General features: G+C 38.6%; 1 protein-coding gene across 1 annotated transcript in view; it reads left to right on the top strand.

The window, feature by feature from the left end:
- Nucleotides 1-3221: 3221 nt before the first annotated feature.
- The window catches only part of PPEF1 (protein phosphatase, EF-hand calcium binding domain 1), a 161786-nt gene continuing 139601 nt past the window's right edge, over nucleotides 3222-25406 (top strand). The window contains exon 1 of the mRNA XM_006893827.1: nucleotides 3222-3237. Coding sequence (XP_006893889.1) covers nucleotides 3222-3237 — 16 coding nt within the window. The remainder of the gene's footprint in view (nucleotides 3238-25406) is intronic.

Below are 25406 nucleotides of genomic sequence, written 5' to 3'. Positions count from 1 at the left end.
TCTTTGTACTGCTTACAACTCTATTTTAATTAATAGCATCACCTAGGAGAGAAATGACATCCTCCTCTCATTAAAATTTACAGTCTGAGAAGCCTGATGGAGCATCCTTGTGAGTTGAAATTGACTTGATGGCAGTGAACTGGAGGTGTTTTTAGTAGACTATAACTTGTAAGAGGGCAGAGATTATGTCTGTACTGTTGACTACCACCTTTTGATCACCAGCACCTGACATGTGGCTGGCATATGATAAAGAAACAGTAAGTGTCGTTGAATGAATGAATGACCAGTCTATTAAAAATAGGAGCCCAGATGGCACAGTGGTTAATTGCTTGGTTGCTAACCTGAAGACCTACGATTTTTATATTTTGTGTGTGTGGACCATCAAATCAGATCTGACTGGTACAGGAGGAGAATGCCCCTCCTTCTCCACATACCTCTGGGATTGCAGTGCAGCTTCTTGCCACTAGGCCACCAGAGCTCCCTGAGACTTATGATTTGAATTCACCAGTGGCTACACAGAAGAAAGACATGGCAATCTGTTCGGGTATAGATTACAGCCTTGGGAACTAATGGGACAGTTCTACTTTATCACATGGGATCACTATGGATTAAAATTGACTCACGGAACACAACAATTATTCCAGAGTAGAAATGTGGAATCATTCTTGATGCCTTTCTCTCTCTTGTTACTCATACCTAGTTGGCCTCCTAAAGCATCTGTGAGACATATTACATAAAAGACTCAAAGTGGACCCCTTGTTGGTCTGCACTGTCATAGTTTTAATTCAGCCTTGATTGTCTCCTGATTATTGCAACAGTTTTCTCAATAATCTTCTTACTGCTAGCTATTCCACAATTTGTCACCATCTAAGTCCTAGAGTGACCATCCTAAAGCTTGGGTCTAATCAGATTATCCTCTGACTCCTTTTACTTAAACAGAGTTTGAAATCTGCCAACTTCATATTGCGTCTAACCTATAGGATGCAGTTCATGGAATCTATACAATGTTTGGGAGAAACTGAATTTCTATATTTCATTGCTTTTAAGTTATACACATTTTGCTCTCTTCCTCCATTTTAGCATCTTTGAAATTGAGGTATGTCTTAAAATTGATGGAGTGTCATAGTTGATTGTTAATGTTTTTTTTTTCCTGGTACACAAAATGATGCATCTTATAATCAGTTGGAATCTTAAATTTGGCAAAACTTACTCATTGCTAACATTTTAAAAAATAGGCCAATTTTATATAAAAGTATGTTAGGCTTCTCTTGAAATATTACATCTGGCAACACAGCCAGGATTTCTGGCAGGCAGAAATCCTAAGACAGAGCTATCGGTAAGTAGAAGCAGCCTCATTTCAGCAAAATACCTCTAGAGTGTTCCATGGTTTCCACCCAAGCTGCTTCATTTATACATATGATATGGCTCACACTATATATGAATTTGAAATTACTGTCACCTGCCTAACAGGCTTAAGTCCATATTTTTTGTTAAAATTTAGAAGAATGATCCCAGCTCCCACCAGGCTGCTTCCCCAAGTTCTCATCCCCATCCTCTGTGTCACATCCCCTTTCTCTTCCGGTTTCCTGAAACAGTACTCAAATATAACAGGCTCTCCCCAGGCTTCCTCCTTCCTCCTGAGAGGCCTTTCCCCACCTATTTTGTTCCAGAAAATATGTCCTGCTGTTCACAGGCAGAACTAATTTCCTTGTGGGCTCGCAGAGGTATGAGGGCATAGCTCACACCTACGCCTACTGTATTGAGATTTTGTGTGCAGGCCCGTGTCCCTCATTACACTGTGAACATGGTAGGGGAATGAATCATTTATTTATCCCTGTGTGCCTGCTCCATAGCTGGGATATGCTCAATTAGGGGTCTGTTGAGTAATGAAAGCATAAATGAGTTGTCCTTTCTGACTAGAATCTGATTTTTAGATATTGCCCAACAAAGTAAGAATTTTTTTTTTAAAGAGAGAGAAAAGGATAGCCATTTTCTTTAGCACTCTATATTTACAGCAGATTTTGCTTCTAGCTGTTATTTAGGGGCCTCTTGGCAGTCATGGACAGCCTGGAGGGACAGGCACAGTGACACCAAACCAGAGGCCACCCTGTGATGCTTGCTTGGTACTCCCCTTTTTCCTTAACTTTTAAATCAGCATATAATAAACCTGACTTTTGTTGTGAACAGTTTTGTGAATTTTAACACATTGATAAACCATCACTGCATTTGGGATACAGGATATCACTCTCCCAAATTCCTTATTTCTTCCTACTTATGTGCTCCATGCCCATGAATCTCCTGGAATCATCTGTTCCCCCTCACTAGGAATTTTGTCTTTTCAAGACTGTCCTGTAAAGGTCTGTAACATCTCACACCTGTCTTATTTTACTCAGCATAATGCCATTGAGGCTCATCTAGGTTTTGTGTGTTAACAGTTTGTTTATTCTTTTTTACCACTGATGTATGACTATGCACACATGTACATGCACCATATTTGGTTTACCCATTTACCCATTGAAGATTGCTTTCATTATTTGATGATTGTTGACCAGTTGACAAGGTTTTGTGTGACTATAAGTTTTCATTTCTCTGAAGACCCAGGAGTAAGTTTGCTGTATCATGCGGTGAGTATATGTTCAACTTTATAACATCCTTGTATTAGTTATCTATTTCTGTGTAACAAAGTACCATGCAACTTAGAGTTGTAAAATAACACACACTTACTGTGTCAATTTCTGTGGGTGTTCTACTTCAGAGTTTCTCACAGGCGGTTTGGGCTACAGTCCTCTTAGGGTCCAACTCAGGAGGGATCTGTTTGCAAGCTGTTGTAGTTGTTGGTAGGACCTCCTTTTTTGTGGTCTGTTGGACTGAGAACCTCAATTCTTGCTGGATTTTGATCATAGACTGCGCTCTCAGTTTTATGCCATAGGAATCTCCCCAGCATGCAGAGCATGCAAGCAGAGAAGGCAGTAGAGTCAGCTAGCAAAACAAAAGTTACAGACTTTTCTATCTAGACACAAAAGTGACAGTCCAACACTTTTGCTATATTCTGTTGGTTAGAAGTCAGGCACTAAGTCAAATCCCACTGAAAGAGAGAGGACTGACATAAGGGCATAAAACAGGGCTCATGGGAGCCATCTTCCAATCTCCTGGGCATAGTCCTCAGCTCAGTGCTCCTTGCTCTCTGTCCAGGTTTAATTGCTTCACTCAGTGGGAAAGACATGGAGGAAGAGCGAGGTGAGTATGCTTCAAACATCTTACCAGGAGCTGGGAGCCTCTGTGGAGCTTTGGGTTTGATTTGCAAACTTTCATAGTTAATTTAAGAAGGATATTTTTAGTAACTTTCAAATCATCTAACACCAAACTTGGATTAGATTGAGCTGTGGTCAGTACTGAGATTCTGATAGCTACCAGTCTTCTCTTTATTAAGTTACAACAGTGGAAAACTCAAATGTTTTACTCCAAAATGAAAGCTTTTAAAACCTGTTTGAAAGCCTAAGCATATGACAGCTGCTTCAGCCTGGCATTGTAGATTTGAACTAGGTGGACTATCAGACACAGCTCATTACCACTGGTGTTTACAATTTTTTTTTACTTGATATAGGGACTTATAGCCTACCTTTGATCTCTTTTTAATACTTTTCTGATGACTTGCTAAAGCTTTCCTCTCTTTTCTCCTACTTAGTGTGATTTACCAATAAGCAGAACTAACCCCAAGATACACACTTGACCCTTTATTTTAGTTTAAAATCACTTGGCATTCTTTTCATCTCTTCAAGAGGGAGCAAGCCTTCGAATCAGGCTCCTTCAAACTTTTTTTGCTAGGGATCCCTTGTAGTAAAAGCTTTTTGAGGATGAACCCTCAATCCAGGTACATTTCTTTATTTGCAACTGATACTACTCAATGTGAATGAAAAAAGTTGAAAATAGGGAAGTTTAAAAGAATAAGAAAATAGGTAAAAAGAGGAATTCTCCTGTTCTGCTTTTGACCATGTAGTAGATCTTCTTCTGTCTCTGCCATGGGATGGTAGCCTAATTTGGAGACTACTACTTTATACTGGGACTGAGAAGCTGTCATTGGTTGAGGTATGATTGCTTACACCGAGTCCAACACCAGCAGGCTAGCTGAGAGTTGCCAGGGCTGAGAGGTCAGCCTGTCCCTCAGTTTACCCTATTTGTGCTATCAGGCATTAAGGTAGCAGGGTCCATGAGTAGACAGACATCTAAAATGCTCAACACCAAACAGAGCTACACACATCAGTGTTTTCTATCAACTCTCGAATCAAACTGCTTTGCCTAGATTCTAGCATATTCCGCAGTACGTCTTGTGACCAATACTATGAGCTACCAGTTAGAACTGCTTTTTCCTTGGCAGAAATTGGAACTTGGCCGGCTCTAGGAAGCTGGTGAAATAGGAAAGATTTGACTACAGTGCCTTCTGTCTCCCTTGTGAGGTAACCAGCCTCCCCTATTCTGCTCTGTCTTTCCATCCTCCCCTACTGCCAGAGCCTAACCAAGAATTCTAGTTTAGGTTTTCTCAGAAACAGGCACTGAGATAAGCACTTGAGAGCAAGAAATGTCTATGGGAGATGTAGGCAAACCCAATAAGGGAGTGTGGGAATGAGGAAGGAAGAGGAGGCAGCCAGTAGTCAGTCCAACTTGCCTAAGCAGAGGGCAGCCATTTTCAATGATAACCAACCCAAACCACTCCCCTTTTAATAATTAACCTATAAGGCAGAGTGAAACTGCCCCATAGGATTTCCAAGGCTGTAGCCTTTACAGAAGTATCCTTCTCCCTTGGATCAGCTAGTGGATTTTTGAACTGGTAACCAGGAGGTTATTTTGTTTCACCATGTCCAAAGTCTTAATTGTAGTAGTATAACCAGAAATGCATTTCACTTTGGTTTTTATTTCTTCTTTCCCATTTTATATCTTTGTGAAGTATTATAAAATGTGCATAGGAGTGAGAGCACTCTCCTCTCTTGCTACCTCTTTTCTTCTGGCTAGTTCCTACTTAAGCTTCATGTCTTATCTTGGGCATCACTTTGTCTCACAAGCTTTCTCTAGTCTCCTGTCTGCAACAGGGTCTCTTTCTCTATGCTCCTGTATATCATCTGCCTGACATGCTAGCTTTTTTGTATTCATGTACTAAATATTTACCAAGTGCCTTCTATGTGCCTACAACTATTATTGGTATCTAGAGTTTATGTTCCTATTACAGATCCAGAAAATGAACACATCAAATGAGCATATAAAATCATATAGTGATATAGCTACAAAGAAAACCTTCCAGTTTCCAATCACATTAATTCTAGCTCATTGTGACCCCATGTGTGTTAGAAGAGAACTGTGCTCCAGGGTTTTCATTGACTGACATTTTAGTCATAAACTGCTAGGTCTTTCTTCTGAGGTGCCTCTACATGGACTTGAACCTTCAACTTTTTGATTAACAGCAGAATGTCTTAATCTTTTGCACCAAAGACTCCACAAAGAAAACCCTCCTTTCCTCTCTTTCTCCCTGTCCCTTTTTCATTGCCACTGAGTCAGAACCAATACATATGTAAAACTGCATAAGAAGAGAATGCTTATCTTTCTCCTGAAGAGATTTGATCCAGCAGAGAAGTGTGGCCTTTGGGTTGCCTGTGAAACTCCCTATGAACTGCGCCACCCGAGCTCACTCAAAGAAAACTAAAACAAGACAAAAGGGCAAAAACTGAGAAATGCCTTTATGAATGGGGGCTATCAAGGAGGCATTATCTGAGTAGATGGTATTTTGAGCAGAAATCTAAGTGAACTGAGACTAGGCCTTATGCTTAGCTGAAAGAGCAACACTGGGGAGAAGAAACTTGAAGGCAAAGGTCATTATATACTCCGCATTTTTTAATTTTTTTGTCTTATCTGTGTGTTTGCCCCACCTGTGTTAATCTTGTTCACTATTTGTGTCCTTATCCTCAGCACATACATACTGGATAGAAAGTGCTCAATCAGTACTGGCTGAATTCAATGGAAGAGGATAAATAAGCATCTAAGTTAGGATGATTTGGTATTGCCATGGCCTTTCCTTCGAGAATAGAAATAGTCAAATAAGCAGTTTTTATGTGTCCATTGAAAGAAAAATTGACCCACTTTCAAGTGTTATTGGTATAAACATCTGTTAATGAGTAGATTTAGAACTATTAATATTACTCTTCCTATTCTTTCCCCCTCCCTTTAAGTTAAAAGAACAAAATCTTGCTCAGCTGGGAGAAAAATCAGAGAATATTTGAGAAAATACAGGTATCATAGAATTGGAAACACACAAAGTGCTGATAGAAACAGTATATTGTAATAAGTTCAAAGTCCACCTCTGCCATCGATTTATCATTTGTCTTTGGGCTCTAGTTTCTCTCTTTTTGGGTTCTAGTTTCCCTACTGTGTAAATGGAGTCAAAATAGGAGATACCTGATAGGATTCTGTGTATATTAAATAAGATTAGCAGAAGTAGAGATTAACAAATACCTAAAATACAGAAAGTGCTCAATGAACAACCTATCATTATTGTTAGTCACATGTCAGTGCTGGTTCATTCACTAAACTATAGGAGACAGGCTTTCAGATGCTAAAAGTAAGATGTCAGTGTTCCCTGTACATTGATTTTATGCAACTTTTAAGCTGTACACAAAACACATAAAGAGCTCAGCCGATCCAATCCCTGGTCCAGAGATAACTACCTAAATCTACCTAATAAAATAACTACCTAAATCATGGATGTTTCTCTTTTCCTTTCTTTCTTTGATTAAATAAATATTTGTTGGGTATATCTGATTAATTAGGTGATAGGATGCAAGAGGAATGACGTGGGTCTTCCCCTTTGGGACCTCATGTGTAAAAGGACAGACTTGCCTTGCACTTTGGGCAGCTCTGATATTGAACATGCACGTGGCTATACAAACCTAGGAGATGAAGTGACTGACTCTCCTTTGATGATTCAGGAAAGACTTTACAGATGATGCAGCATTTTAACAATGGTGTCTAGATGGGGGGGAACCCACAAATTCATTGCTGTCAATTCAGAACTGACTCATAGCTGACCATTCAGTGGTTTAGCAGAGGCTGTAAATCACACAAGGGGAGACTTAAACCATCTGCCTGTTTGGCAGCCAAACCACTAGGTCATCAAACCCCCTGTAATCACTGTGGATTGAATAGTTATTTGGCTGTTAGGTGTTGTTGAGGGCACTATAACTCATAGCGACCCTATGAACAACAGATCTGAACCTCGCCCCATCCTCATCATCTCTGTTCTGCACAAGCCCATTGATGCAGTCACCGTATTACTCTATCTTGTTGAGGATCTTCCTCTCTAACTGACCCTTTACTTTTCTCAGCATGATGTGTGTATGTGTGTCTCTCTCTCCAAGGACTAGTTCTTTCTGAATATTTGCCCAAAGTAAGTGAGATGAAGTTTCACCATCTTTGCTTCTGAGGAGCACTCTGGTTGTAAATTCTTCGACAGATTTGTTTGTGCAGCCCAAGTATAGAGCTACATTGTCCACCTTTTTTTGTTGTTGTTCCAAGAACTAGCAAAAACCCAATTTTGCTGTCATCAGTTCTAATTTTTCCATGGAAAGCTGCACAGATTATATTGTCTCATAATAAGGCCCTCTGATAATATTGAATATGCTAATAGGATATAGAAGCCCAAAGATGCCTTTCTAGTTATTTTTAAAGCAACTGCATTGGATTAAATAGAACACTTTACTAGTTCTCCTGTGGTTCTCAACTGCATAAAGGAATTAGCTAAAGACCAGCTTGGGTGGGGTTGTGAACTTATTATGGATAGAGTTGCTCACCATGCCTAAAGAGAGTAAGGTCTAAGCACATAGTCCATGTCACCAGCAATGAGCAGTTTGTGAGGGAAATGTCAGTTTTTGTAGTTGCTGTCAACAGGAGACCTTGCTGGATTCTTGTTGAAGAACTGTGTGGCAGCCATCTTTAACATTTCTAGTTCACTCTTTAAATTTCTCTCCCTCATCTTCCTTTTCAAGCTCAGTAAATCTCCAGATCAATTTCCCCTTTCCTTTCTGCCAATAAGAAGGCAAATCTCCTTTTCACAGATAGCCTCTCCAGAAGGCATCTTATGGACTCAAAGTGCCCATAGAAATGAGTTTGTAGCACCACACTGAACAACTGCTTCCCTTAAAATCCACTACTTTCAAAGCCCTAAGGAAGAACATTTGGTTAACCCGCTTTCTGCTCTTAAATATACTCAGATCACTGTGATGAACTCTTAAAAATCATGTTTGAGTAGGGAGCTCTGGTGGCCTAGTGGCAAGAAGCTGTGCTGTAATCCAGAAGGTGTGTGGTTTGAATCCACCAGATGCTCTGCTGGAGAAGGAGGGGCAATCTCCTCCTGTGCCAATCAGATCCTATTCGATGGTACACAACAGGAGTGTGTGTGTGTGGGGGGAGGGGAAATCATGTTTGACTTCAAAATTCAGCTACTGAATACCTAGGCTTTATTTATCAGTGTTCTCTTGTAGGCCCTCAGGAGGTCTAGTGGATAAAGATGAGGCAAGGGTGGGGCAACCTGCTGCGGCTCCCAGACAGCCTAGCCTGGTCTGTGGCTCGGTGCTCACCTTCTAGGCAGAAGACAAGTTCCTGCTCTTATTTCTTTCTGTTAGTGTATAGTTATTTCTTTCCTAATGATTATCCCCCTCACAGAGAGTTTTGGAGATGTGAGACCTTCTAGGTGTGTATAGGGAAGAGGGACTCCAGAGAGGGCTAAATGGTACTCTTTTACTTTCAGATTTCTGATCCCCTCATACAGAGAGGGGTTTCACTTGGTTTTGTTTCACTTGAAAAACCAGAGGTAAGGACAACCACCTACTTTGACCAAAGAGAAGAAACAGGTCATATATTGGCTTTTAGGTATTTTTTTTCAACCAGAATTTTACATTAGAAAATTCTTATATGGCAATAGAAGGTCATAAGCACTTATCAGAGTCTATTTTATTGCTTTGAAATGCCTCCAAATAATTTACCTGAGAATTGCTGATTGCAAGTCAGTCATTATCATTTAAGAAAGGCATACAAGATGATTTTGTAATTGGAAAGCCTGTGCCTTTTTCAAGGAATACTACTGGTACATGCTGTGGTTAAATACTTAACTGCTAACCAGAAGGTAAGTGGTTTGAGCTTACCAGCCTGCTCTTTGAGAGAAAGAAGTGGGAATCTGCTTCCATAGAGATTACAGCCTCAGAAACCCTGGGGAGTCAGTTCCACTCTATCTGTGGGGTTCCTGTGATTCAGAATCCAGTCCGTGGCAATGGCCTTTGTCTGGTCTGGTTTGTGCCTGTTTCAAATGAACTTAATGTTGATCCCTGCAGTAGTTTGTGAAAGTAAGAAAATGAGGAAGGGCATACTGATTTACATGGTCTTTTGAGAAACCTTTTTAGGTCCCTTGTGAGACTCTTTCCAAACCACACAGTACCACTTTAGATTCAGAAATCTTTCTTAATCTCCATGGCCTCTTGTGATCTTAAAGGGCCACAGGATTTTCTGTCTAATAACTGTAAGAAAGAGAAATCCTTAGCTTCTGATATCTTGGACATCAGGTGTGTTCAGGATGGTAGGGCCTTAGACCAGACTGGATCCAGAAGCCAAGGCATAGCTGGCCTTTTTGTGGACAGGCATTTTTGTTCTTTAATAATTAATAATGTGTCTTAATTTCTGCGTTTCATGAACTGTCATTGAGTACAATCTTTAATACAATCTTTAATTTCTGAGCTTCAGTTTCTTCATCTTTACTGCAGGGATGATGATAACTTCTTTGAAGGTTTACTGTGAAGATTAGCTGAAATAATAAAAAATGTAAAACACCGAGTTGTTGTTGTTATGTGCCCTAAAGTCTCTTGCAACTCATAGTGACACTATGTACATTAGCTCTGAACCCTGCCCTATCCTAAGTCAATGTCATTGTCTCAGACTTAATCCCCTTTCTCCAGTCAGTGTCAATCTATCTCATCCAAGGTTTTCCTCTCCTGCTCTGTCCCTCCACCCTTTTAAGCATGATGTCCTTCTCCAAGGACTGGTCCCTCTTGGCTGTGCCCCCAAAGTATATGATATGGAGCCTCAAAATCCTTGCCTCCAGGAAACACCTACTGTGAAAAACCCCCCAAACCAACAAAAATCGAAACACTGTGCTGGGAAGGGAGCTCTGTAATGAGCTGTGCTGCTAACTCTTTGGTGTTTCAGAGTCACCACTGGCTCTTCCTCTCGTTGTGCTTCATGACCTCAGAAATCCAATGGAGTCAGCATCAACCTGGTGGCAATAATTTATGCAGGGGAAAAATAGTGATTTCTTAAGAAGTGTCAGTGAATTTAGTTGTTATTATTACTTATAAAACTTTACTTTTAGGCCAGGGAGGGAAAGGAGACCATTTCTTTGTAAATTAGTTTAGTGTAAACCAGTTAGCCCAGAACCAGTAAGTATCCATAGAATACAGTCACTGGAAGGACTCAGACAAAGCATTCCAAAGAGATCTGAGCAAACACAAACTTTATTCCAACACTTCTTTCACATTGGGTAACCTATCCATGCTGATAGTTCTGTTGATTCAATCTTCAAGACTTTCTCTTATTCATAGAAGACCTCAAAACGAGCAGTTGCCACTGTTTTGTAAAGATAGTGATGTAATAGATCCCACTCTATGCCTCTTATTTACATTTATCCACAAAGCCCTGTTTCAAGCTTAAGAATAAATACCAAAGAATGTTTCACAGTAAACTTGAAAAAGCATATGTCCTCAGGCTCGGGTCTACCTGTCCAAGGGGATGGATTAGACTTACAAACTATCTAATTGCCACTTTTGTACAGGTGTGATGCCAATTGAATAAATTCTGGATTTGAATTCTTCAGGGCCTGAGCTAACATGGGATTTTTAATTTTTAATTTTTTTTTTACACAAGCCAGAATCTCCAAAAAGAGCTGTGTTTTTAGCATTCGGGATCATACAGACTTCACATCTAAAATGCCAGAGGTAGAAACAAATTATGGTAGCTGAGCCAAGGTGTGGGAGTTGGAAAAAGATGCGCTTTGTAATAAAATATAGTGAATAAGAACAAATTGGAGAGGTTCAACTGACACTTAGAGGGTGCTTGGTGACAGTGGTTGGGTTGGCTTAAAGGGCTATCTTTTGTTCTTTCCTTGTATTTCCAGCTCTAGAAAGGAAAAGTGGTTAGGATTAAAAGAACTGATTAACATCAGACAGTTCCACCCTCCATTTCTCCCCCCTCACTACCACTCTCCAAGCAAAGTAAAAACCTTTTAGCATAAATCTTTCCTTTTGCAGTTTAGAAGCAAGTGCCAATGATGAGTCATTATTTTATGTTTATACTTTAAAACCATCCTTGGTATATATTGGTAGGAGCAGCAGCATTAGGGAAGCTTCAGTCTGTTTTGACCCAGGCTACATCCCAGTGGCTCACATCACTGACCTCAGTCCCATTGGTTCTTTGTGAACTGCATATAAATGCCACACCTCCTGAGAACTTTCAGCCCCCCCACCCGGGGAATAATTTCTTTAGAGACCTCTTTAGTGCACTAAGTGGTTTCCTAACACTCACAGAGGGAGGGAAATGGAAAAAGTTTATATTCTACCAAAGAATGGAAAAATTTCCAAATCATTTTGACCAACTTTATAGTGTGGTCAGAGATGCCCACAAAGGCACACACACGGCTTAAAAACCCACTTTCCGCTCTTCCTTAAAGTGGGTGGTTGCAACCTAGGTGGGACAGCATGTGGGAGGAGTAAATAAATAGCACCTTGCTTTAGCCAGATCATATTTGAGTGAGAGTGAAAATTAGCTGACCTTTGTTTCCATGTTACCTGATGGAGAACAATTTAAAAATAATTTATTTAAAAAAACTAAAAGCAAATTATTTCCTAATAAAGAATTCTGCGACAATTATAATTTTCCCCAATCATGATTTAAATTTTTTCTTTAGAAATTAATGTGTAAGCACTACCTATTTTCTGATTAATCTTTTAAAAAGTATAATCCAATAATAATAACAACTTAATCTGATGGTCTGCCTAATAATGACTTTTAACAATTAGTTTTTTAAAGGACTCTGGCTTAGAAATACTTGCTTCTTGATGCATTCACTTTTTTAGCAGGGATTTATTAAACACCTACTGTGTGGAAGATTCTCACCACTGGGCCGATTGGCAGCATCATGATAGATGGTGAAGAGATTGAGATTATTAACAGCTTTAGTTTGCTTGGCTCCACAATCAACACTTTTGGCACCAGCAGCAGGAAATTAAGAGACGAATTGCATTGGGAAAGTATGCTGTCAGAGACCTCTCCAAAGTTCTGAGGAGCAATGGTGTCAATCTGGAGACCAAGGTGTGACTGATACAAGCCGTGGTCTTTGCAATCACTTGCTATGCGTCAGAGAGCTGGACAATGACTAGGAATGATAGAAGGAGAATTGTTGCCTTTGAGCTGTGGTACTGGAGAACAGTATTGAGTAGACCATGGACTGCTAAGAGAACACACAGGTTCATCCTAGAGAGGCTGAGACCAGGCTGCTCCTTAGAGGTAAGGATTCTGAAGTTTCATCTGTCATACTTTGGGCATGTTGCAAGGAGGGATAAGTCCTTGGAGAGGGATGTCACGCTTGGAAAGGTGGAGGGACAGATCAGGAGAGGAAGACCCTCGATGAGATGGATTGATGCAGTGACTGGGGTAATAGAGGTAAGTGTGTTAGAGACAGGTTGGCTCAGGATAGAGCAGGGTTTAGGGTTTTTGTACATAGAGTTGCTATGAATCACAGGCAACTCTATAGCACGTAACTGTGTGAAAGGCACCAGGTGTCAGAGATTCAAGGAGTATTTAGGAAAAAAAGGCACTCAGGGAATTTAGCATTTAGGTTTAATGCTTTTCAATTTCTAGTGAATCTTGTGTGGAATTTTGTTTGTCATGTAATTAACTGAGAGGTAGTTGAGAAACAAATGCCTTAGGAGAGGTGTTATTTTTCTTTAAAAAAAAAGCTAGAAATATATTGTTGAACCAGTGTTTATTGCCACCTCAATGGCAAGCTTTTACATATTTATAAAAAGGAGTAGGGGAAAAAAGAAACTTGGTATGAAGCTTGTGAGAGCAATGGTACTGTTGGAGAGTACTACCCTGGCCATTGAGTCTATTCAGATTCACAGGGACTCCATGAGACAGAGTAGAACTGCCCTATAGGATTTACAAGAGTGACCGAATCTTTATGTAAGCTGACTGCTACATCTTTCTCCCTCAGAATTCTAACCACTGACCTTTCAGTTAGCAGTCAATCACTTAACTAACCACTGAACCAGCAGAGTTCCTTGTTAGAAAGCAGTGCTTCTCACACTGAATTATGGGACAGCTTGTGTCAAAGTCCTCTGAAGGATGCACTTTAAATGCAGATTCTCAAGCCTTGAATCCAAGTCATTGGAGGTAACTCCTGGAAGTCCACATTTTAAAAAAACCAAACAAAACAAATTGTCCTCATTAATCTTGGACATTCTTAGATCTGAGAGTACTGATGGAAACACTTTGCAGATGTCACCAGTACTAGATGAATTACTAAAAAGGGTGATGAAAGAACCAGTAAATGGGATCTTATAGGCAATGAAGATAACTGATGAAATTTCTGAGTCAAGTAGATACGTAAGCAGAAAGACAAGAGGAATAGGTATGAGCAAATAAAAGGGACCATACTCAGACGTGTTTGTATGCAACATAAATATATCCATGTATATAGTAAAAAGGAACAAAGTTATGTAAACATGTTGGTAGGTGGCTTCAAGTAATTTCCAATTCTTAGTGAACTTAATTATGTGCAACAGATTGATACCTTGCTCTATCTTACACTATCTTCACAAGCTCTTCTGTAATTAAACTCATTATTGCAGTCAGTGTGTCAGACCATCTAACTAAAGGTCTTCCTCTCCTTCACTGACTTTCTACTTTTCCAAACATCTTATTTTCCAAGGACTGGCCCCCTCATGACAACATGCCCAAAGTATATGAAATGAAATTTCAGCATCCTTGCCCCTAAAGTGCACCCTGGTTGCACTTCTAAAATCTCCAGCTATGTTTGTTCTCTTGGTAGTCAATTGCATATGCAATCTTTTTTTTGCTAGCCTCACAATTCAAAGGCATTAATTATTCTTTAGTCTTCCTTATTCGTTGTCTAACTTTTACAAGCATATGAAATGATTAAAAATGCCATGACTTGTTTCAGGCTCATCTTAGTCTTTAAGTTGACATCCTTGCTCTTTACTACTTTCAAAAGATACTTGATAGCAAATTTTCCCAATGAAATACGTCTTTTGATGTCTTGACTGCTGCCCCATGGTTGTTGATTGTAGATCCACATTGTAATAAAAAATACAATCATTGACAACTTTAATCTTTCTCCATTTATTATGTGACTGCCTATTGGTCCACTTGTGAGGATTTTCTTAACCATATCCAAACACCTGTAAGGGATCTGTTACTGGATTTGGGGGTTCAGAACAATAGTCACAGAATATGTTAAGATCAAATGGCATTAGTCCACAAAGACCATTTTCTGCATCCTACTTTAGTGAGTAGCAATTAGAATCTTAAAAGCTTCTGAGTGGCCATCTAAGGTGCAACTACTGGCCTGTTATCTTGAGTAAACAAGAGTGAAGAAAATCAAAGATGCATGGAAACACTTCTCTGTGATACCGAGACCAGAATAATTAGCCAAACTACTATTGTTAAGTACTCTGAAAGAAATCACAATAGAAAGTCCTAGATTGAGTAGGAGGAAAATGTGGAACAAAACTAAAAATTGTAAAAAAGATCACAGTTATTGGTCTAATAGAGACTGGTGGAACCCTTGAGACTATGACCTTTAGCCACCTTTCGGTTTTCTCAAACATAAAGTTTAGAAAGCAGAAACAGATAGAAAAGAAGGATGAATGAAAATGGCAAGCAAAGACAAGAAGTGCAGAATGCTGTTACATTGTGAGGACCACAATTAACGCCATGAAACAAAATGTGTATGAATTGTTGAATGGAAAAAAATATGCTCTGTAAACTTTCATTCAAATTATAGTAAAAAGCTTAAAAGGGAAACCAAAGAAATTTCTGACTATGGAACAAAGGCTTGAACTGGGTAAATAGTGCTTCAGAAAATGAGAAGAGTAGTCTGTGTCTATGAGCCATCAAATCCTGATTTAATATTTATTTAATAATAAATCTTTTCTCAAAGAGAAAGAGGAAGTAGCAACCAGAAGCTGTAGAGTTGTGCTTAGTTTATTGGGTACTCCAACACTGAACGTCATGATGGGTTCACTAACACATTGCATCAGAGGATGTCAAAGTTTGCTGCATATTATAACCCTCTAGTAAACTTAAATACTCAAGTCCAATCCAATACATCAGAATTTCTGGAAGTGGGATCTGGGCATTAGTGTGGTTTTTTTTGTTTGTTTGCCCCCCCCCCCTTATCCCACTGTGCAACCTGCTTCAGTGCCTGCTGCCTATGAGAAAGTAGGCCAGGCGATGGTTTGGGGCTACAGCTTGCTCTGACATGGAACACTATTTGTTTTGTTTTTAAACTACAATCAACACTCTTGGTACCAGCAGCCATGAAATCGAAAGATGAATTGCATTGAGAAAATCTACTGTCATGGACCTCTCCAGTGTACTGAAGAGCAACGATGTCAGTCTAGAGACTAAGATACACCTGATCGAAGCCATGGTCTTAGCAATTACTTGCTGTGGATCTGAGAGCTGGGCAATGACTAAGGATGATAGAAGGCGAATCGATGCCTTTGACTTGTGGTGCTAGAAAAGGGTATTGAACTTACCGTGGACTGCCAAGAGAACTAACATGTCTGCCCTGGAGAGGATGAAACCAAACTGCTCCTTGGAGACAAGGATTTTGAAGCTCTGTCTCACATATTTTGGACATGTGGCCAGGAGGGACAAGTCCTTGGAGAAAGATATCATGCTAGGAAGGATAGAACAGTACAGGAGAAGAAGACAACCCCAGATGAGATGTATTGACATAGTAACTGGGGTAATGGGGATAGGTGTGTCAGAGACTGTGTGTTTGGCTCAGGATAAGACAGGGTTCAGAGTGGTTGTACATAGGATCACTTTGAGTCACAAGCAACTCAATGGCACATAATAACAACAACCAGAGATTCTGATAAAATGGAGTACAGCATGGATATCTGGTTTTTTTAAAGTTCCCCAGGTGATCCAACAAAACTGAAGAACCTCTTGTTTATACAGAAGGGGTGCTGGTGTTGGAGTGCATACTTAATGTGTCATAATTTGTCAGGTTGCTGACCAAAAGATCAAGAATTCAAATCAACCAGCAGCTCTATGGAGGAAAGATGGGCAATCTCCCATGAAGATTTCTAATCTTGAAAGCTGATGGAGTTTTGCTAGGGATCAGAATCCACTCGACAACACTGGGTGCTCTGTGTAGAATGAGGCAAATTACTTTCTTTGCACTGTGTGCAAAGAATAAATACCAGCTAATTTTCAAAATCCCTGCAACCTGTAAATGTCTATGATTTAAAATGTCTATAACATCAAATCATGCCAAATCAATTTATTTACCTAGTTAACTCTTCACTTCCCCCTCCCCAGCTAGTTTGGCATGTCAAAGTGTCAGATTCTCCATCTTAATCTCATTTGCAAATAAATATGATGATAGTTGTGTTGGGTAAATTTTCCACCTAACTGATCAAATATGTTTAGATAGTATGAATATAATGGATATGGGAGGACCCTGGAGAATGATTTTTAAGTGAACCACCATAGGCTTGTTTTGATTTTGACTTAACTTTGCTAACCGTTTTTTAACTAAAACTTTGATAAGAAAGACAATTAAGAATGCCTATCAAATTTAGAGATACCTCCAGGTTTTTGTTATTGTTGTTGTGTACCATCAAGTCGGAACCATCATCTGACCCTCCAGCAGGTTTTCAGAGGGAATTAATAGCACAGGAGGAGTTTGCCCATCCTTCTCCAACGGAGCAGCTTGTGGAATCAAACCACGTGCTTTTGAGATTGCAGCACAGCTTCTTGCCACTAAGCCACCAGAGCTCCCTAGGATGGCAAATTAATTTGATTGATACGTAAAAGAATCACATCCAGCTCTGATCAGAAAATCTATTAAGATAATTATTATTTTAAAATAGTTCCACAATTCAACAAGTTTGCTTTTTTTTGTTTTTCCTTCTTAAGTGCTATTCTGGAAAGGGAGTCTAGTGTGAATCTGTAGCATAAATCTAGCCTGAAGAGCTCTGATGGCCACAAGAAATGCTGATGTTTTTAGTGTCATGCTAATGGAAAATGAAAAAATCAAGAAAGCAAAAGACGTGCTATATTGGGGGATTTTTTTTTTTGCCAAGGACTTCTTTATAGTGCTGAAGAGCAAGGATATCAATTTAAAGACTAAGGTATGCCCAACACAAAACATGGTAGTTACTTCATGTTCATGCAATGGTTGGACAATGAATAAAGAAGACCAAAGAATTGATGCTTGTGAGTTGTGATGCTGGCAAGGAGTTTTGAATTTCCTTGGATTGCCAAAAGAACAAACAAATCTGCCTCAGAGGAAGTGCAACCAGGGTGGCTATTAGTGGCAAAGATCGTGAGACTTCATCTCTCACATACTTTGAGCATGTTGTCAGGAAGGGCTATTCTTTGAAAAAAAGACATTAGAATGGAAAAGTGAGGATCAGCATAGGAGAGGAAGACCATCAATGAGATAGAACAACACAGAGATTTAAATGGAGATTGTGAAGATGGTACAGAATTGTGCAGACTTTTGACCTGTTTGTCATAAGGCTGCTGTGACTTGGCATTGAGTCAAGGGTACCTAACAACAACAACAACAATAACAATGGAAACATGGGTCAAACAGGGTTCAGAGCCATTCTCTGACTTTGTTCACGCACACAATCCCTGTGAACCAATTTGTTCTGTAAACTCTCATGCAAATACAACACACACACACATACCCCAGAAAGATAGAGAGAGAGAGAAAGGAAGATGAAAATATAAAACGTAATCATTTGTTAGATCAGTAAGGTTAAAGATATTGAAAGAGAAAATAAACATTGCCCCTAAGTTTCACAAGTCAGGATTGTACAGAAAGGCGTAAAAAATTGTATATATATATAGTAATTGTGTACTGTAGGGTTGAAATCAACCCATAGCTGACCTTCAAGTGGATTTTCAGAGGCTGTAAATCACATGGGAGATGACCCATCCTTCTCCTGTGGAGCAGCTGGTGGATTTGAACCCTGTGCCTTTGGGATTGCAGTGCAGCTTCATATCACTAGGTGACCATATTGCTCTGTGCAGGTGCCACCGAGGCAGAACTGACCCATAGCTGACCCTCCAGGGAATTTTTAGAGGCAGTTGATCACACAAGATGAGATTGCTCGTCTTTTTCCTGTGTAGCTATTGATGAATTCGAACTGTTTGTTTTCGAGATTGCGGCACAGCTTTATATGTATAAATATATCACTCCCTTGAAGTGGTGGTGGAGGATCCAAATTCATGGCTAACTCATCAGAAGGCCTTGAGACCTCCAGGATAGACTTCTTGAGGGTGCAGAAATGCCTGGAGAGCTTGTTTACAAAGGTACCTAGGGCACTCTACTAGGTTTGGTGGGCCCTTGAAATGCCATTGTTCCTAAAGAGTGACCCCAACTGATTCAGATAAATACCGTTGAAGAACTGACTTTGAATTTAATTTTGCCATAGTCATTTAAAGTTATTGTGTACCATAGGAAGTCCTCAATTTGAGTTTTTATAAGTCCAAGTAAGTTGAATAACTTTGAATGTGAAACCAAATCATTTGCATTAGTCTCCTGATATTTCAATGGGAAAATTGCATGCTCTTCCATTTCAGTTAATGCTTTTATTTAATATAGAGCTGCATTTGACCTAGTCATGACTATTATAATTTATGTACAGCAGTAAAGCAATCTATAGCTGCCTGTTGCTGCTATTGCAGCTGCTGCTGTTTGAGGGTGGGGTGGAAATAAACTAGGATTAAATGATGTGTGATCACTTTCCACATCACATGATGCCCAGCAGTTCAGAAGAAGCATAAAATGAGTCCTGCTGAGCAGCCCCTTGGATACCTTGCTGTTAACTGGTATTTTCTTTCCCTCTCTCATGTGTCTTCCTCATTAGTGTCTATAACTGAAGTGAATCAGCTAGGAGTGGCTCCTTGCAGCATAAAGGGAGGTCCTTCTTGCACCCTGAAATCTGAAGTTGAGTTTATGAACCATACACAATTTAGAAGACATGGGCTGTGGCAATACCTCTTTAAGAAGAGACAAGAAATCTGAAAAACGTGAGTGTTGGGAATGGGCCTGCTTCCAGAAATGAAAGCCCAATTTCTCCTCTCCCCTTTATCATTTATTCTTACTGTTCCTGAGTTGCCCTGCATGATTTTGTACAAGGTCTCGTTACTGGAACTGAAGTTACATATTGGGGTAACATAGAAAACGACCTTTAGGAATGTGTAGCTTTGAATTTATGATGCATCAGAAAGTATTATCCAAGAGATATTTTATGTTTGATTTCATTTCAGTGGGAAATGTACCAATATAAAAAACCCTCCATTTCAAATTCAGTGGCAAAGAACAAGAAAGACTTTGTAAATTTATAGCTGTTTATTCAGTGCTCTTATAAATAGCTATATCCATGCCTATGTGACATTTAGTAGCATCATTGAATTTTTATTAGATTTTATAGCTCAGTGATAAAATTATTTTTATAGCTATTCAACACTGAACTTCATGAGATTTGCTTGATGTTTAAAAAATATTCTAGCTAGAATTGGGGGATACTATATCATCCGTTTTCCAAAAGATGTATTGTGTCTATATAGATGACATGCCTTTGACCCCTCTCAACTCCCCTCTACCCCTCCTCCCCATCACCATATAATTAGAGGCTTAAATATTTTCTTTGTTTACTTTGTACTGAAGTTCTTTTCATAGCTACTGGGATCTAGTTGGAATTCAGGTGAGCATTTAAAGGACCTAATTTCCATAAGCAAATGAAAATAAAAATAAGGAAACAAGCTGAGATGATTATATGACTAATTAGCTCTTAATTTCTCTTGTTTGAAATCTAGGATATAGACCTTCTAAATTTCTATTCCACATTTTGAGTTTGGAGTTTTATTCAAGCTTAAGGTGAAGCATTTATACTGCGCAGTATTCTACATTAATTAGTGTGGATGTTTCCCTTGGGGAATCAAATGTTCTCCCTCCCAGCTGATTTGTGCTGGTGAGTTAGCAAACTATTCTCTGAAAGTACCCAAGGACACTGGAGAAGTGCCAACTCTTTCAAATCTTTACACGTACTAAGAAATAAATATTTCTAAAGCTCCAAGTGAACAAATTCTCTAGTAGTAATTTGTAGGCAAAGAAAGAAGCAAAAAATTATCTTTTTATGTCTAGGTATAAAGAGCCTTGGTGTGCTAGTGGTTAAGTATTCAGCTGTTAACTGAAAAATCATCAGTTTGAGTCCATTCTGTGGAAGAAAAAGAAGGTACTCTGCTTCTGTAAAGATATACAATCTGAGAAACTCTATAGAGCAGCTGTGCTTTGTCCTGTAAGGCCCCTCTGAGTTGCAATCTAATTGTTTTCGTGGCAATTGGTATCTAAATATTAGCCACAGTTATTCCAAATAGGTTAAAAAGAAAATAAAGAGCAACTTATAAAAGTAAATTCTCTCTGGGTCTGAAATACTTTTTAACATTTTAAAATGTTACATGTAATTGGCAGAATTAGCATATATTTACAGATACTTTTTTAAAATAGCAGCTCTGTTGAAATATAATTAACATACTACATAATTCACCTGTTTAAAATGTACATTTCAGTAATTTTTAGTGCATTCACAGTTGTGTAACCATCATCACAATTTTAGAACATTTTCATCACTCCCATAAAAACCTGTCCTCCTCTCCCTACCATGCTAACCATAGGAAATCCCTTCATCTGCTTACTGTCTCTATGGATTTGCCTATTATGGAAATTTCTTGAAAATACAACCATATGTATGTGGCCTTTTGTGACTGGCTTCTTTCATTAAGCGTAATGTTTCTAAGGTGTATCAAATGTACCAGTATATCATGTGTCAGTATTAAATTCCTTTTTTACTGCTAAATAATCTTCCATGGTCTGGATATAGCACATTTTGTTTATTCATTCATCACCTGATAGACATTTGAGTTATTTGCACTCTGGCTATTATGAATAATGCTTCTATGAACATTCATGTACATATTGTTTTGGTTTTCACTATTTATTTTGGGGTAGAGTTGCTGGATCATATGGCAACTCTTAGAAGGGTCCTGATGGCACAATTATTTAAGTGCTTGGCTTCTGATAGAAAGGTTGGTGGTCTAAACCCAACCAGATACTCTGTGGAAGAAATATTACAGCACTGGAAACTCGACTTTGTAGGGTCATTATGTCAGACTCAAAGGCAGGTTTTACTATTATTAGGGTAACTCTAAGAAGTGTCCCTTAAAGATGAGGATGGCTTGTGTTTGTTCACTTGATTTTGTTTCATGATTTGACTGGACTTTAGAAGTCTATTTCTACCCTGATGTTGCTCCTTGGAATATTTGCACAGTTATCCTGGGATGTCAGTGGTTGAGCAGGATCATCTTTCTCTGTTTCTCTCATTTTTAAATTGAGAACTTGTGGTGTGTTCACATGAAGGAATACTATGCAGTTTAGGAGCAAAGACTCAGGAACAATGGTTTTGAAAATTACTACCTAGCTTGGGAGAGACTAGAAGGCATTATGCTGAGTGAATGAACTCAGTCTCATAAGGACAAATACTGCTCAAGACCATTATTATAAAAATAGGGTAATGAGTAAGATATGCATAAAAGTCCAAAGAGAGAGGGCATGGATGCTAGGAGTGAAGAGTAGGGGAAATCATGGGGTTGCAGAGTTTGGTGGGCAGAGGAGGAAGTGAAGGAGTTAGGAAAGATCCAGTGGGGATCGTGGGCATAGATAAATTCTGATTGGTTTTATAAAACTGAAATGTATGGAAATGATCACATGAAGCATAATGTAAATGAAGGAATGTGTGAAACAGAGTGTACATCAATGAAACCCAATGTATATGAATTTTGTATTCAAACCAATATAAAATAAAGAAAAGAGCTACCAGTTACTGAGTATCTACTCTGTGGTGGTGGTGGTGGTGGTGGTGTTACCTACCTCCCCTCCAGCAGGTTTTCAGAAGCTGTAAATCACATGGGAGGAGATTGCCTATCTCTCTTCCATGGAGCATGTGGTGGATTGGGACAACATATCTTCAGGTTGGAAGTGCAATTTCTTAACCACTAGGCCACCAGAGCTGTCCCTGACTTATAAAACTGTAAACTATCCCAATAATGGGAATCAAACACTGCAGTTTCATTCCCTGAACGTCACGTTACAGTTAAAATTTTATATTGATGGGTTTTGCATTAATAATCTATTGCCTTTCTCTCCCTTCCTCCTTGGAGCACTTTGAAAACATTATGATGTATTTTATTTCTTCCCTTGAGACTATTTAGAAATGCATTTATGCAATTTCTCTAAGTGCTGAGAAGCCTACAAAGGCTATCTATATTTTTTTTACTTTGATGTATAAGCGATGACAAATGGAAAAATTCTCTAATGGCGACTGGTCTTTTAAAAAATATTTCCCCATATTTTTATTTAAGAAATTAAAAATATTAAATAGCACACCAAATATTTCCTTAATGCTATGTAGGATTTTTTTTATAAAGCATCTAGTTAATTTCGTTTTTTAAAAAATCTAACAATCAAGCAATTCTCAAGTGCTTGAGAGATCTCTCTCCCACCACCCCCTCACTCCTGTTTTTCAGTCCTTTACAGTGATGTATGTTTAAATTTAAGACTCTCTTGGAAAAACAATGAATTTCATTTTCCCCTTTCATCTTTGGTATACTCTAAAAAATATTTTTCTCAAAATTAAATAGACCCTTGCCATTGTTCTTATTTTTGGAGAGTTCTTGGTTATAATTGCCATGAAGCCGTTTTAGTTGACATTTCTTTTTCTTTCTCTCTCTCTCCCCTTTCACTCTATCTTCTACTTCATTTGAATGTCAGTTGTTGACATTATGATACTAACCTTTACATGCTTTACATCCTTTGGCATGCATCTCTTAAAAAAAGAATATTCTCTTAGAGAATTACAGTGCTCTATCACATCGAAGAAATTGGATATTGATAGAATACTGTTATCTAATATGTAGTTTCTATTAAAACTTTCCCAGGTGTACAAATTTGTTCTTTATAACTGTTATTTTTCTTCCCTTGAAAAGAAAGAAGTAAATCCTTATCCTCTTGTCCCCTCTAGTTCTTCTTCCATTTATCTCTTCCATTTCAGAGCTTACTTCCAGAGACATTTATCTTCTACTTCTTCATCTATCCCATTCCACAGAAAATAATTTTGATAGGCTCTTGAATGACCTCAAAGTCCAATGGAGCATTTTTTGCACTCCCTTTGCTTAACTTCCTGACAATACTTGGCATTCCTGTATACTGTCTTCTTAAGATATTCATTGCCATTGGCTTCAGTGACAGCACATTTTTCTGGCTCTCCATCTGTGTCCTGTTTATGATAGCTCCTGACTTAAATATGGGGATTTTTCTTGCTCCTCTTATTGTATCACTATGCTTTCCTTGGGTAGCATTATCTACTTTCATTGCTGTAATTGTCACCAATATGTCATGGCTGCAAACTTTACAACATATACCATGATCCATGGTTTGTGGGTATCCACTGGGAATTGTTTTAAACAAGTAATTTCCTTTGTAAAAGGAGGACATTTTCTTCATCTAAAATGATGATCTCTCTCAATAACATTTTTCATTATTTACTTTTTAGAATGATTTACTGGCCTTGAAGTTTGTATAGAATTGGTACTACAATCACATTTATTGCTTGAATGAAACAGGTAAATAAAAGACGTCTATATTATTTTTTTTATTATTCCAACTAACTTGTATCTTTCTCTCTTTCTTGTTTTGCTGTGTAATTAATTTATCTATTCTAGAAATTTCAAGTCTTTTGTCCATCTTTCTCCCATAGAGAAGCTGGTGGATTTGAACCACCAGCCTTTTGTTTAGCAGCCCAATATGTAATACAGTAGCCACAAGGAATTTTTTTTTTATTTCAAGTCTTTTGAAAGACTAGATGTTGCTCTATAATCATGACTTTTTAGAAGGCAAAAAGGATTGCTTAAAGGATTTGGACTTTCACCATTCCATTTGAATTATCATTTACTAGATTCTTGACTTTACTAGACAAATCAAAAAACCCAGCTTTATAATTGAATGTTGTAAACCAGGGACATAGAAAAGGTAGGGACACCAAGACTGAGAAAAAGAACAGAGAACATGAAGCAGGAGGAGAACAGCTGGAAGACTGAAGCCCCAACCTTTATAGAAAATCACCAGGGAACAAATCACAGAGAATTCTATGCAAATGAAGCTAGGCTCTTTCTAGTGACATCCTTATGCTTCTCTCAGGAAGGAAGTAATTCACAAGTACAGATGCTTAACACTCCCTCTCTAGTGGGCCCTAGCTGCTTCTTGTCTGCAGGAAGCAACTCATTTCTTGTGAATTACAGAATTGTGAATTCAAGGGGAATTACAGTTTATGTTTTGTGTTTTCTTCAATTCCTGATTAGGCAATTGGTTTAAATATTTGGCTTCAGACAATTGAGCCCTTAAATTGTTTAAATATTGTGTTACAGAAAGGCATTATTTTAACTCAGTGTAAGGATAGACACTACCTCAATTCCAGTTATCATTTATATCCTATAATCAGAGCCCTTTTCTTACATGATATGGTTTTATATTGCATTAGCATTTTAGCCACCACAGAAGACAAAAATTTAAGTATTTGACCTTGAATGAGCAAAAATGGCATTATGACTCATATCAGTCAGTAAATTAATGAACGAAAAAAACTCAAACTTTCCATCACTGAGTCAATTCTGACTCTTAGGAAGCATATAGGACAGAGTAGAACTGTCCCATTGGGTTTCCAAGGCTGTAAATTTGGTGAATTTAAACTGCTAACTATAAATTAGCAACTTAGCAGTTTAACCATAGTGCCTCCAGGACTCCCAATTAAGGACAAGACTCAAAACTCATTATCTGTGAGTCTAAACCAACTCAGAGCTGACCCTTATTGGTTTTTGTAGGCTGTAAATAGCACGGGAGGAGACTTCCCATCTTCTCCCCCAGACCTAGACTGTAGCCAGAGCATTTCATTTTTTCCACAAGTGAGCCTTAAAAGGTCATTCTTCTTCTTCTTCTT

This window comes from Elephantulus edwardii, unplaced genomic scaffold (assembly GCF_000299155.1).
Source record: "Elephantulus edwardii isolate Elephantulus edwardi_28Jun2011 unplaced genomic scaffold, EleEdw1.0 scaffold00131, whole genome shotgun sequence".
Taxonomy (NCBI): Eukaryota; Metazoa; Chordata; class Mammalia; order Macroscelidea; family Macroscelididae; genus Elephantulus; species Elephantulus edwardii.
Note: the sequence above shows the minus strand (reverse complement) of the source record. Positions and strands in the feature narration are given on the sequence as shown.